Raw genomic sequence first — 14,559 nt, 5'->3', positions numbered from 1 at the left:
TCAAGAGCTGAAGTCCGTGACAGTAAGCAGGCAGTGCAGCTGTCGGTCGTCTTTGATTCTTACATCGTCTCTACATTCCCAAATGTCATTTTATGTGAATGGCATGTCTCCTGTTCTAAAGTGTATAGCAAGGACCGTTGTCTTGTGGTCCGTGCCAGTTTTGCCCAGGTGACTTAGCAATTAATATCAGATGGCATGGGTAAACATCGTTAAAACTGTCACTAGTCGTTGACTTTTTTTTTTTTTTTAACAGCTCGGAGAAAGTTAGACCAGACTGAGAATGGAAACTACGACAAAGATGTGAGCAGCATGGGAAGTCGTTCCAGTTCATCAGGTAAAGAGCTTGGTCGGCAGTGACTTTGTATTTTAGAAAGTATTTATATGCTTCCATTCATTTTGAGGCTTAAAAACAGAAGATGCACAGAGTTATTTTGTAGAAAATGTACCTTATTAAATATTTACATTCTGCTTTTTGCCAAAGCTCCTGGTTTCACGTGAACTGTGTGAGACTCCCACCATTTTTTACCTTTATCCTCTTTTCACCTCAGAAGTGTAGATTTGTGTCTGACCCATGGAGTTCCTGCATGTAGACTCCCTTCCCTATTTTAACATCTGAATGATGAGATGCCATCCTCATGTAGCATCAGGTGCACATCCACAGCTCTCCTGTGGGATCTGATTGGTTCCAAAGCACTCAGTGCATACCAGAGTCCTCTGTAAGGTGCTATAGTGTCTGTATGCTCTGCAGTCCTCCTGCAGACTTCATTGTCTCTAGGTCACTCACAGTGCCTAATACCATGTTAAACTCTTTAAACCCCTCGTTTAGGGCATTAGAATCTGTACATGTTTAGCATAGGCACTGTTTTTTAAAAAAGCATGGGCAGTCTGGGGATGGCTGAATCTGTGTGCTGGGATCTCACATACATGGAGGGGACAGTTATGTATCTGTGTTCATTCTTTCTCTGTCTGTCTGTCTCTGCCTCTCTCGTCTTTCACTTTCTGTTTGAGTAGCTGCACTGTGCTAATCTGGAAATCGTGTTAGGGACAAAGCAGCCGTGGCATTTACTGTAGTAATGAAACATGTTAACAGAAGCTCACCCTGTGTCTTAGGTCCCTGCTAAAACCATTTTATTTGGAGTGTTCAGTTTGGGCTGGGATATTATGTTTTTCAAGTACAGCATACAGTTGAGAAGGCCTAATCTGTAGGGTGAAGAGGTTCAGATGTTGCTCTCACAGGTACTGGGAGAAAACTAACATTTACAACGTCTGGTTGTGGAGGGGTGGGGGTTGGGGGACAAGACACACATGCTTTGTTGACTTGCATCTGAATGAGGATAACACTCCTGTGAGGGAAGCTTAGGCACTGAGGGTAAGATACTGTCCACACTCACACTGTTGGATAGCGACTACTAAGTGCAGTAGGGTTTGAGTGGGCGCCCATGCGCTCCCTCCGCTCCCCTCCCCTCTTTTCACTCTCCTCTCTCTCGAGTGTCCTCTCCTCCTTCCCCTCAATGTTATCCTTTACTTCTAAAATTACTGTAGGCTTGCTATTCCTTTTTTATTTTTTAAGATGTTTCTCTCTTGTCACTTCATTATCTTGTTCCTGTGTAATGTAACAGACACTCCTTACTACTGCTGTCTTTAGACAAGAATGGTGGCCACGCGCAGCCCCTTCTGTGTTCTCACCCATATTGGGCAGTATTACTAGAATGCACGAGATGGGGTGAGGGAGACCTAGGCCACATGTGCTGAGCTTGGTCTTCTCTTGTTAGGGTCACTTAATGCTCGAAGCAGTGCTGAAGACCGATCTCCAGAGAACACCAGCTCCTCGGTGGCTGTGGACAACTTCCCAGAAGTGGACAAGGCCATGCTGATTGACAGGATAGTGAGGCTGCAGAAAGCGCATGCCCGGAAGAATGAGAAGATAGAGTTCATGGAGGACCACATCAAACAGCTGGTTGAAGAAATAAGAAAAAAAACCAAGTATGTATTGCTGTGGTAGCATGAGCTGTGTCAGAGGACTGCCATTTGCATGGCTTCGGAGGTTGATGAAGAGCCCATCTTTTCCATGGGGTCCGTCATGGTGTCCAGGCTGGCTTTGCGTCCCTGGGCTCGGCTCCAGTGGTCTTCTGCATCAGCTTCTTGTGTAGCTGGGACGGCAGTGCTGTGCCTGCTTAATAATTCTTACAGCGTCCAGACCTCCATGTTTGTGGACCCCTGTTGTATTCTAGCTTTGGAGACACAGATGGAAGAAACCAAGGCTCTCCTTTAAGGTAGAACATCAGGAGAGAGAGTGAGTGAGCGAGAGAGAGTAGAGGGTAGTGCCTTTGCTTCTTAACATACTAACTTTGGATTTAAAAATTGTACTTAACTTTTAAAAGTGAATGACTTTAAAATATATATGGAGTTTTGAGAGTTTTTTCCCTACTGATTAAAGGGGTAATAATCAAGTTCATCTTGGTAGAAGACACTCTAATGTCTTGGGATTAGCTCCTCAGTTCCTTAAGCCACTAGGCAGCAGAGTATATTCTCTGGATTTTCAGATTAGTTACTGAATCTTCCAAGAGCAGCCCTTCCCTGTGAGAGGCAGGCCCAGCCCAGCTCCAAACACCACAGCTTGACTGACCCACAATTCTCCTGGGCCTTGTTCCTCTCCCAGATGCTACGCTTGCTTGCTTAAGTAAAAGTTGTCTTAATATTTTAAGTCTTCTGCTAACCCTCTTAAACAGTTATTTTGAAATACTTTTAGACCTATAGAAAATTCTGCTTGTAGATTTTAAAAGAAAGGGCAAAATAGAGTTCAGTAGTAGTTTAGTAGAAAATATTAACAGAAATCAAACCAATAAAAGTAATAACTAAAATATTTACATACATTTATGGAAAGAAACAGAAAAGGCTGTGTTTAACTTCTTCAAATACTATTATTCAACAAAGAAGGGACAGACTAAGAGACAATCATACGGAAAAGGCTATACTGACTTAGTTACTGGCCTAACCAGGGTAGAGTTATGCTGATCATCTTTATGCTTGAGGTTCATTGCTTCCTACACACTGCAGTGTTTTTATTCTGCAAGCACACAGAGTATCATTTTGTTTTGCAGAATAATTCAGAGTTACGTTTTACGAGAAGAATCAGGCACACTTTCTTCAGAAGCATCTGATTTTAACAAAGTGCATTTGAGTAGACGCGGTGGCATCATGGCGTCCTTGTACACATCCCATCCCGCTGATAGTGGGCTAACACTGGAGCTCTCTTTGGAAATCAACCGAAAATTACAGGCTGTTTTGGAAGATACATTGCTAAAAAATATTACTTTGAAGGTATTTGTGTTTCTTATTCATTTACCACTCCCTCAGTAACCAGGGCAGGATGGTGCCTCTTCCTAAGTCTCACCTAGTGTCAGGCCATGGCACCCAGCGATAAAGTCAGCTTAGTTACTGGACAGACGGACACCGAGGTGAAGGAACAGCTTGCTTCACAGTGGATGGCTCTTGCAGAATGATTATACTTCATTACAGCTCTGTAATATTGCAACATTTAAGTATATTTTGTGGCTTTTTTTTCCCCAGCAGTTGTCTAACCCAAGTTTTCTGTCTTTGCGATGCATGGATTTGATAACTAGTAATAGATTTAAAAATAGTTTTAAACCAAAGTAATCATCATGCACTAAAACTTACTGCAGCTGCGATAAAAAGATGACAACTTGGGGCCAGCCGTGGTGCCTCACACATTTAATCCCCACTTAGGCAGAACTCCTGTTCTGTGCGTTTGAAGCCAGCCTTGTCTGTGTACATAGTGAGTTCCAGGACTACATAGAGAGAGCCTGTTTCAGAAAAGAATTATAACTTTGAAATGGACAGGCCTATTTCACTCAAACATCTGTGTCTAGATTATGTCAGAACCAAGAATAATCACTCAGTTTCACAGTTTAGTAGGCACAAGTAGTTCAAAAGGTATTTACTTAGTACTTCTGTTTTCTCTTTCCCCCACTTATTAAAGGAAAACCTGCAAACACTTGGAACAGAAATAGAACGCCTTATTAAACACCAGCATGAACTGGAGCAGAGGACGAAGAAGGCCTAACACAAAGTTCTTGCCTAGTAGACAAACAAGCCACAGAGCAGTAGGTGCCACTGCCCAGTGTCCTGAAACCGTCCCTGCTTTCTGTCAACTAATCAAAAATTGGTTTTCTTCCCTGTGTAGAGGTGCCCTTTTATGAATGGCTGTGAGGTGTGTGTGCCTGAGCTCACTGAGCTCAGCAAAGGTCATTTCTCTGCGGTGCAGTCAGATGCCTTGTCACTGACTCAGAATGGAATCTGCTTATTGTCCCAAAGTGCTACACATTAGTTACAAGGGTTAAAAGCCTTACCACAGTCTCTACCGTAGTGACATCAACCTTTGAAAAGTATTCCTGAAAAGAGGGAGGTGTTCATCCAACTGCTCATTATTTCTGCAAAATGAAAAGAAACCTAGAGGAATTATAAAGCTTTTCAGTTTTGATCTGGGCACAGTGATCACCCCTGTAGTCCTAGCTACTTCGAAGGCTAAAGAGGATCTCTTGAGCTCATGGGTTCAAAGTCAGCCTGGAAACATCTTAAAACCCCATTGTAGTTAGCTCCAGTCACAGAGTAGCCTTGGGCTGTGGTAGAAGGGCACTTCAGTCAGTTCTGAGTTTACCGACAGCTGGCAGGAGAGCTGGCTGTAGGGAATTAGCTCTGGCCAGGCACTGTGTCAGGTTTCCTTACCTGACGTAGGTATATTTTTCACATTTGAGTTACTAGTTGAAATTTTAAAATCTTAAGTTATGTAAACTATGATTTTAAACAATATGTAGACTTAAGTTTCTCCTGTGAATTTGTTATGCTTTAAAGTGTGAAATGAATCCAGTCAGTCAGTGAAATGAACAGATAAATGAGGACTTGAAACTGAGATGCTTTATGACATACATGCCTTAGTTCTACTGACACTGTGTACGGAAGTGCAGAGGGCTGGGGCCGAAGCTTATGTGTGCTCATCACGTGAGGAGACGCTCAGTTTCCTCACATGCTGTTTCTGTATGTTATTTACCACAGTTGTCTTCAGTCAACTGGACTTTGGAACTGAATTGTGTATTTTGATGGATGTTTACAGTGTTTAAGATGTACATTTAAATATTGCCAATTGTAGTATCGACACTTCTGTCATTGCAGATTTTCTCAGTTGGTAACATCTCACTTCCCAGAACCTAAAACACCCCATTCTCTGGGACTCTGTTCATATTCAGTAAGCTTCTATTGGTGATTTTTGGGTTGGTTTTTGGATTTTTGGTTTTTTTTCCCTCTTAAGGAACTTGAGCTATGGGATCTTTGGGAACTCTAAAGAGTTGTCTGTGCTCTGGCTGGGCATGGTAGCACATGCCCATAATCCCAACACTCCGGAGGTGCAGGCTCATTACAGACCAGCCTCAAGTACACAGCGAGTTGGAGACGCCTCGGAAGCCTGTACTGTAATAGAACTGTGCGGGCTCTAAAGATTACAATCATGACGTCAGCGCCCTTTTAATGTGTTTTAACATTTCCTCAAATCAACATTGATTATAAATGTAATTTACTAAATACTAGATGTCAGTATAATGTCTTTTTGTGAATATTATCTGTTATTATCTGAAAAGTATCCTTAGCTTCAGTGTGAAAATGCATTTAATGTTGTTTTATTTTTAAGATAGTTGTAAAAAGTATTAGTCATAATGTCTTGCTCTTTTATTATTAATAATTTATTAGAATAAAAAATAAGAGGGTAAGTGCAATAAGTTCTGAGTTACTTTCCCGTGTCGTCCTAGACGTACTCGGAGCTCTGGAAAGGTCTACATAGCATAGGCAGCACGGCTCCCTCCTGTTCCTCAGCCACAGTGATGCATGAGCTATAGCAATTGGGCTTTAATTCCAAGACCTGACACGCATAGTGGAGGCCAAGTAGTGATCACTGCTCGTGTCCACAGCGTTCTGTACCTACGGACTAATGTACATACGGGATAGGATGGACAAGCTAGTGCTAGTGTTTGTACCACCATGTACTTAGAGAACTTAGTAATGAAATAACTTAAAAATATAATTACTAAAAGCCATGCTGTGATCATTCCTACTGTCCTTCCATATTTATGAAGCTTAAAAAGCCAGAGAAGTTTTATTTTCTTTTTCATTAGGTATCTCCTGTGTTCTTCCATATATGGTCAAGACTGAGCAAAAGAACGTATAAGAAATATGTGTGCCCAAGAGAACCTCTACTGACTTATAATAAGCTGCTAGGGTAGATTTATTTCTGAGGTTCTTCTGCTCATAGAATATGTAGAGGAGAGACCTGAGACCACATCATTGTTAGTTACAATTGTAAATGACTATTTTGGTTATCTAATAATATTTTGGTATCCTTGGGCAAGAAATTGGTGTGTGTGTGTGTGCGTGCGTGCACTTTCCTGGTTTTCATCTGAAAGTGAGTGCTTGTGACTCCTTTTTCCCATACCACTTGAGATTTTGAGTCTATTAAAACAGCTTCAAGGACTGAACATGGTGAGTTTGGACACAATGAACAGTTGGTGGTGGTTTGGTTTGGTTTCTTCATAACCATTTAAACCGACTCGATCAGGCTGCACAGGTCGATTGTTCATTTAAGAAATTCATTTGCCTAATAAACACTTCACCAGGCACCCTATAGGTATCTGTCATGGTTGTCACTGTCCAGTCCCTTGGGACTTGTGGTCTCATGATAACAGCAGGGCCAGACTTGAGGCCTCACTCTCGGGCTAGCCTTCGTTACTGGGCTAAGAATGCTGATCGCTTGCACAGGTAGATGAGCCATGCGCCTCAGCCTGAGAGAGGGCGTTCCTTCCCATGGTGCTCTGCGCATCTCCTGACTTGGAAGGGGAAAATCTGAAAACATAAGAAGACATTAGACTTTTAGCACTTAGTAACCACCTGGCTGGTGCCTGGTCCATGTTCCCGAAATGAGTCCGGTCCTGTCAGGCAGCCTTCTGAAGCCTCAGAAACTATTAATATTGTTAATGTGAAACATAGCGCCCTGGTAAGGATATTTTTATAAATAATGACATTCATGCTTTGGGACTATTGACTCTACTAATCTCTTTATCAAGAATTTTCCAGTTCCTTTTCATACTGATATTGTTAATTCTTAACACCATTCAGTGGCACTGGTGACTGAAAATTGTCAAAGGTGAACAAGACAAGTAATTGAGAAGACAAGAACTGAGCTACATACCAAAATGTCTGTTACCTCTTCACTGGGCTCCTGAGATGCATGTGACTGTCCTTCATGACTGCCGTTATCTTCCCTCCCAAGTGCATAGGTGTCTGCGGTGTATAGGGAACCCTGGGTCACACTGTGCTTTCCGTAGATACTGATACTCTGTGTAAAGCGACGCTGTCCGGCGAGTCTGTGTACATTCTGTACTTATTAAATAAGCAGTGCCTCTTTACCAAGTCGAATCTGGATGGCGTCTGTAGTGGCCACTCTGCACTGCCCGTTAGCAAGACTCTTCCACACTGAGTGTAGTCTTTAAACTGTAGTCTTTAAAATAATCAGTCTGCTTCCCCATGTGTCTTTATCAAAACCAGCAAACATGACTGCCAGATTTGACTTGGAACTTAAACTACAGATAGTGGAGCTGGACGTTGGTCTCACAGACTAGAAAGTGTCTCACTAGGGCTGGAAACCTTGTGGTGCGATGCCTTCCGATGTTTCGTGGCTGCGAACCTCAAGTCCCCACAGTCTCCAGCTTCGTTAACTGTAAAGAATCGCTCGTGTGCTAGAATGGGGTTAGTGTCCCCAGGTCACCATGCAGCCCTAGTTAACAGCACTGGGTTACTTCGCACCTCTAAATCTCCCTTCACTTCTACTATGCCCATCACATAAGCCATTGATTCTTGGGAAAGTTCCCCTGAAATTCACACCTATAAAGTGCAGGTGATGACAGCAAAGGGCGCGTCCACGAGTCCTCATAGTTGCCTGCCAGGAAACCGGGGGTAGCGCTCAGATGTGCTGCTCCTGCTGGCCAGCCATCAACTGACTCTGGAGCCCCTGCGTATCATTTCAGTGTAGTTTGTCTTTAGTAAGTAATGAACACCCTAAGGACAGGAAATGTAGCTTTGTTGGCTGGTCACCTGCATAGGATAAACCCAGTGGCCAAGTCCCATGTTGCCCTGAGAATCCTTTCTGTCACTCAGTTGCCCATGCTAAGCAAGCATTTCTTTGGAATTGGAACTAGCTTGTTCCTCAGTTTGGAGTTTGGTGTGAATATGGCCAGAGTGAAGGTTTGTATGGGAGAACTCTGCTAAGAGTTACTAAACGTCAGCATCTCTAACTGGGACTCAAGTCATACTTGACAGAGCGAGCACTTAAGGACTAACTGCAGCTATTTAAAATAGGGTTTTTAAAGGCATGTCCTCGCCTAAAAATAACACCTTTCAAAAACACATGGCTAAATGCCTTCCAGGTGCCACGGCAAGCAAAAAGGCCGAAGTCCCCGTGCCCTCTGAGAGCTGGATGATCCAGTTTCAAAACTGTAGTGCAAAAGGCCATTCTCCAGTGTGTGCTCATCCTAAGAGCCTGCGTAACTGCAGAGTGCACGTGCTGCCCGCAGCTCTGAACAGCCTACCTCAGTTAGACACGACTCCTGCTTCAGAACACTTAGATACAGCCAGAAAAACACACTTGACTCTTCTCTCCCCGGTCCCTCAACAGAGGTACGCCCAAAGCAGAAGCTGCAACCATCTATCCAGTGCCTGCCTTCTCCATTTTCTTCCTCCTGTTTAAATAGGCTTTTACTTACCATGTCAGTCAAATGAGAAAAGGGAAAGGGAAAAGGACCTTTAAAGTCCTTTTCACGCTCCTTGTAACCGTTTCCTCAGTATTATGACTTGAAGCAAACACTACCAAGACTCCAGTGTTGAATTCAGGCTTGGTGGATCCAGCCACTGACAGCCACAGGATCCTGAAGAATTTGACCTAGTCAGTGGCTCGATACGTTAGTGGGCTTGTAATTTAATAGCATCGTGATGTGGTGAGACGGAGTAAGAACTGGCCGGAAGCAGGCCACTCCCTGCTCCAGGCCCCATAGCAATGAAGGCAGCTCATTCTGGGCTGAGGCCTTGGGAACAGCTAAAATAAGTCTTCAAACTGCACAATAAAATACTAACCAACATGGATGGATTTGAGCTTCCATGGGAGTGCTTCCATTCAGATCCCGGGGGCTGCACGCAGCTAGAAGAAAGACTAGCGGCCTTGAACTCATAGGACTCTCAGGAAAAGTGAAGGGGGAGACTCATGGGTAGTGATAAGTATCCTGGTGGCTGAGCAGTTCCCTGTATCTGTTTTGAAAACAGGATTGTAGATCTGTCTCTTCCAAGGGCGTGGCTGCTTGGGGAGGAAAGAGAATGTTTGAATGGTTGCTCTGGTTCTCTTAGTCTGTTATGTAATTTAAAGGTGACACTAGCAGTACTGGTATTTGAATTGTGGGACTTGCACAGGCAAGCTGCCACACCACAAAACTGTATTCCTGGCCCTCTTTGTCCTTACCTGAGTCTCACCGAGCTGCCTAAGCTGACTTTGAATCAACCTACAGTCCCAGGAGCCTTGAACTCACTGCCCAGCCTACTCTACCAGGGCTTGACCTAAGGTTGCCCATAGGAAAAGTTCTTTAAAGCCACATTAAGAAATTGGGGTACTCTGCATCTGATTTTTCCCAAGTCAGCCCTGTTTTTCAGAGATTTATTAACAAAAAAAAAATGAGGCTTAGAATATTAATCCGGTTTCTGAGAATTCGAAGTGGGAATAGTCCTGGTTTAGAGATGCTCAGGCCAAGGTCAAGTGCAAGTGAGGTCTGTGGGCCAGGACTCCAGGTCCTCCTGTAACTGCTAGTTCTGGGTATTTCTTCTCAGTATAAGAAAGACACCTACGACATGGATGCAGATCTTCCTGGAGTTGCTATTGTGTGTTTTATTGTAGTTTACTCAATACCGTGTTTACACAGCAAAATAGCACTTGGGGCTATTCTGGTCAGAGATTAAACACAGCTGGCTGTACAGCTTTTGTTTGTAAGAACGTTTTGTTTTTCCTTTGTGGAGATAAGGAACACAGTTACATTTAGAAGACAAACTGGAGAGGGACTGGGATGCCCTAAGCAACTGCTGTGAATGAGGCTCAACCCACCCGGGAGACAAAAGGACACTAAGGCTTTCCCAGGGATTCCTGAATCTGCCTTCTCTCCAAGTTACAGGTTCCACACCCCAGTAAGTTAAAGACCTTTAGATCGTTCCCTCTCCCCCTTCCCCAAACTGCAGCCAGGGGAAAAGGAAGAGGAAACCATTGATTTGGTTGCCTGTTGAACTCAGTAGAGGTTTGGAGGAGGGAGGCGGTGAAGGAGTGGAGCAGTCTGGACATGGGCGGGTGCCCCTTCAGCTTTGCCGTGGGTGCGCTTGTGTCCTGCTCTATCCTGACGTGACACTCACTGCTTTCCTGCCCCCATCTCCAGCCAAGGCCATCAGAGAACACAGAGAAATGCCCCAGTCTTGGAAGAGCCTACCTTGCCCCTACCGTGGCCCCTTACACGAGTCTCGTCTCTCTGGGTTTTGGTTTTCTCTCTGCAGATAGAGGATGCCCTGGCTTGCCTAGCAGAGAGAGCAGCTCCTCGGCTGTGGAGAGACTGTGGGAAAGAGCTCAGAACTGTGAGGTGGGCGTCTGACTAAGCTAAATCTGGAAAACAAAGATGTGATTTGTTAAGGTGATGCACATGCGCTCTCCCAAACCTGTTGCTTTGATGGCATAACCTCTCTGTAAAGAAACAAACCAAGCACCATGTCAGTACCTCCACGGAGGTCTGCAGTGAAAAGGCTGTGTGGGAAGCGCACCAAGCCAGCAGGTTTCCCCTGAGGAATGGTGGATTTGTGTTTCACTTTATAATCTGCCCACAAAACTACTTCACAGGGTGCTTACACTCCCTCTGGCTTAGGCTTTCCTTCTGAGGCTCATGCAGCAAGTACATAAGATGAGGAGAAGGGGGAACCATGTGCATCCTTACCTACCCCTCAAAAGATCCCATTCAATGTTCTGACTCCCCTGGAAGACACAAGACTGGAAGGGAGTGTGAGAAGGCAGTGACTGGAAAGGAACAGCCTCCTCTCACATCTGCCGGCCAGCTCTGCACTCAGACCCTTAGCACCGACAGCAACTGTGTTCATGGGGGCCACAGCCAGCTAGATCTCTAAACACACTGGAAGAATATAAGTACCCGGTGTACTTCCTCCTTCCCAACTCCTATCCCATGTTCCAGGCATGTGACCGCAAGGGAAGTGGCCAGATGGCTGGAGTTCCTTTTCTAATCTCTGAGGATTTTATACACTGTTTTAATCATACACACCCGCCTCCTGATTCCTCCCAATCTGCCCTCTTCCCTACCCACCCAACTTCAGGTCCAGTTACCTACCACCCATCAAGACCAATTTATGATAGGTATATTCTTGGATGTCTGGCCTTCTGGGGCATGATTGGCTATCCAGTGGCAATGCTCTTAAAATGGAGTGTCCCTCTCTCCCAGCACCTCTTAGTTACCAGGAGCTCCCTGGCTAGGGGTAGAACTTCCTGTCCAGCTGCCCTCTGCATTGCTGGGATTTGGTCTGGTGTGCGTTTGCACAGGGCAGTGCAGTCTTGCAGAGTTGATGACATGGAGTGTGGAGGGAGCGTTAGGAGTGATGGTTGACTAGACACACCTCGGTCCCAAGGTGATGGCATCTTTTTCCCGTTACCAGTCTTCAGCATGTTCAGCAAGAGATGCATATGAATGGAAGGAACCTTCAGGAGTTAACTAGGAGGCTGTACCGGCCTTGACTATCACATGCACCCACCAGGAAAACTGACTCCATGCGATATCTTACGTGAAAGTCTCAACCGTCCTAAAGTATGGACGACCCATCAGTTATTAGGATTTAATTTCAGGGCAACTTTAAAATTGCTTGAGGTTATTTTGAAATGATTTCCTCCAAGTAGAAGGCTTTGTTCTAAATTTAACTGACAAGCTAATTAGCATTCTCTGTCAAACAGAATGCTTCCAGTTGCTTTCAGTTGCTAACAGCAGTACCAAGGAGTCGAAGCTGGAAATGCCTGGTGCTTTCCACAGCTTGAGTGACATGTAGCGGACAGTGCGGACGAGGAAAGACACTACATCAGTTAACATGAGGAGACAGCAAAAGGACCTGGTCTGCGAGGACAGCCCGGGTGTGGGAGGCTTCAGAGGACACAGCTAGCAGATCCAAACTTCTCACGAGCATCACCAGAATCCTTGAACTAAGGGTTTTCTCAAAGACCGTGAGGGAAAAATGAAAGGCAGTTTAGCTTATCCCAGAGGTCACTGGAGATCTGTTGAGAGGAACTAGTCTCAGAGAAAAGGCAAAGCAACAGCAAGAGTGCTTTTGGACATCTGGGGAACTGTCAATGACTCCATTATCGCACAGGGAGAGCCTTGGGTGAGATCAGAATTTCACTGCTTTGGGCCACGTGGTGTGTAGCTTTCCTCCCAATGGAAACATCCCCACCTGGAAGGAAACTCAACAGACTCCGGGAAGAAAAGCAACAAACCCTGACAAGTCACAGGAAACTCTTGAAACTTACAGGATTGCAAGGTCCCTTCCTAAGGTTGCACACAATAATAGTTGCTGGCTGGGAGCTCAGCTGTGGGCAAGGTATGTCAAGGGCTCCCCAAGCCCTCTCCCATACTGAAGTGGGCTTTGTGGTGAAGCACTGTGGACTCACCCATGTTTCTAAGTAACTACAGTAAACCCACTGGCTCTCTAAGCTAAACCTGGGTGCAGTAGTTTCTTTGGTCTAGCCTCAGTACCATGCCTGGAACGAACAGATGTTCTCACCATTCCACTAGCAGGCACACACGTGTGACCACACTAGCTCCTGACAATCTAGGAGCACTTTCACTGTCATGTGTCGGGACATATGTAAGGGCAGAGGCTGTGTTTTCTCCCAGCTGCATTAATCTACTGCCATAACCATGAAAATGTCCTGTGCCTGTGCCAAACGGGTGCTACTTTCCATGATTTGTATTAACTCATTTGATGTTCACAAACAAACTCAGCTTAGGGATGGGCAAGCCAAGCAAAGTTCTGCCAAGTTCCTGAGGTCACTGTAATCAGGTGACTAGCCACAGAGTCAGAGTTTGAGCCCAGGCTGGCTAACTTAAGACTTGGTCACAATGACACCCATGGCTGACGTCAGGCTGCTCAGCCCTGACAGGGCATAAAGAGAGCATGCATTCTCCACTTACAATGGTTGTGATAAAGCCACTGTTCTCTTAAGCACCATTTGTTGAAACAGTCACAAGACCAAATTACACAGTGCCAAAGGAAACTATGAGCGTAGGGACAGTTACCACAGTGGATCGCCCTGTGGTCATGATTTCCTGGGTAGTTGAGATTAGTTTGTACAGCACACGGTAGAGCTTACTCTGCAGGTCATTGCAGAGGGTCATGCAGTGTCCCCACTATTGTAAAATACAAAAGTATCACATGTTTCTTGTCAGTTTTTCAGCAAGCAGGTTATGGGAGCGGACAGTGGCTCCTGGAATGACCAGTCATGTCCTGGCCCTTTGATATAGGCCACATTTAAGCCGAAAGAAGAGCTTAGATGTGTGTATTACAAACAGAAAAAAACAAAAAAACAACAAAAAAAAAAAAACCACTGTCCTGAAGGGTCTTTTAAATATAGTTTTTAATCTTATGAATATATTCTTATACTTGTAGAAATTTTGTTTCCTATAAAGTTCCCTTAGAAATTTAACAAGACTTCCAAAGATATATAAAATGTTTTTATAGTTGAAGCCAATGTGAAGTCAGCTTCCTTGTTCATTGAATGGGAAAGAGTTTCTCATGTTTAGTCCATTACCTATTCTAAAATAAAGACGCTACCTTTACAGGCAAGATCTGCGCGAGGGTGGGCCTGCCAATACTCTGTCATGGAAGGAGGGGGCTCATGATGCCACACCCACCCTGAGAGAGATTGACAAGGGAGGAGACTGTTTTGTTAATGCAGCCTCTGGTAAGGTCTCCTGCACTTGTAAGGGACCCCAGTGGAACTCAACAGGTGACATACAAAGCCCCAAACATAGAACACGTACGTCTGGTTGGGAGTAGAGTAGAAGAGAAGGCAAGGATCTGCATGGACACAGTTGAAATGCATCATGCACATGTATGAATATATCATAAAAGAGCCCTTTACTAGGTAACAATACATGCAATAAACAGAAGACGATACTGTCCGTGTAGGCCCAGGATTTCAAGGTCAAGTATAGTTGGTGACTTTCTGACATTTTTTTCTAACCCAAGTAGTTGGTATGAGTTAAATGTCTGTGAAAGTTGCATAAACGGTATAAAGTAATATTTAAGTAGAAAAATGATTTGCAGGTGTAACCAATTACTGCCTAACTGTCCCATGAAGAGAGGAAGTTGCAGAAAGCCTTTAAGCAACCTGAGGAGATGTGAGCATACAGTTCTGTCACCCATCCCTCT

The 14,559-nt window shown here is 44.5% G+C and overlaps 1 protein-coding gene and 1 long non-coding RNA gene across 10 annotated transcripts in view; both read left to right on the top strand.

Annotated features, from left to right (window-relative positions):
* The window catches only part of Ccdc186 (coiled-coil domain containing 186), a 33,571-nt gene extending 26,092 nt beyond the window's left edge, over positions 1-7,479 (top strand). For 3 of the 9 annotated variants that reach the window (XM_087575539.1, XM_087575563.1, XM_087575567.1), the window contains 5 exons: positions 254-334; positions 1,773-1,983; positions 3,102-3,321; positions 4,001-4,124; positions 7,180-7,479. In XM_087575539.1, the coding sequence (XP_087431665.1) occupies positions 254-334; positions 1,773-1,983; positions 3,102-3,321; positions 4,001-4,084 (596 nt within the window). In that variant the 3' untranslated portion in view covers positions 4,085-4,124; positions 7,180-7,479. 9 annotated transcript variants of the gene reach the window in all.
* A 2,648-nt stretch (positions 7,480-10,127) lies between these two features.
* LOC148007942 (uncharacterized) lies at positions 10,128-13,969 on the top strand. The gene is made up of 3 exons (XR_015648322.1): positions 10,128-10,281; positions 10,639-10,721; positions 11,797-13,969. It is a non-coding gene; the product is annotated as an uncharacterized LOC148007942 (long non-coding RNA).
* Positions 13,970-14,559: the final 590 nt, after the last annotated feature.

The sequence above is a fragment of the Rattus norvegicus genome, chromosome 1 (genome assembly GCF_021556685.1).
Source record: "Rattus norvegicus strain SHRSP/BbbUtx chromosome 1, alternate assembly SHRSP_T2T, whole genome shotgun sequence".
NCBI classification, from domain to species: Eukaryota; Metazoa; Chordata; class Mammalia; order Rodentia; family Muridae; genus Rattus; species Rattus norvegicus.
The sequence above is the reverse complement of the archived record's forward strand: the minus strand, read 5'-3'. Positions and strand labels throughout refer to the sequence as shown.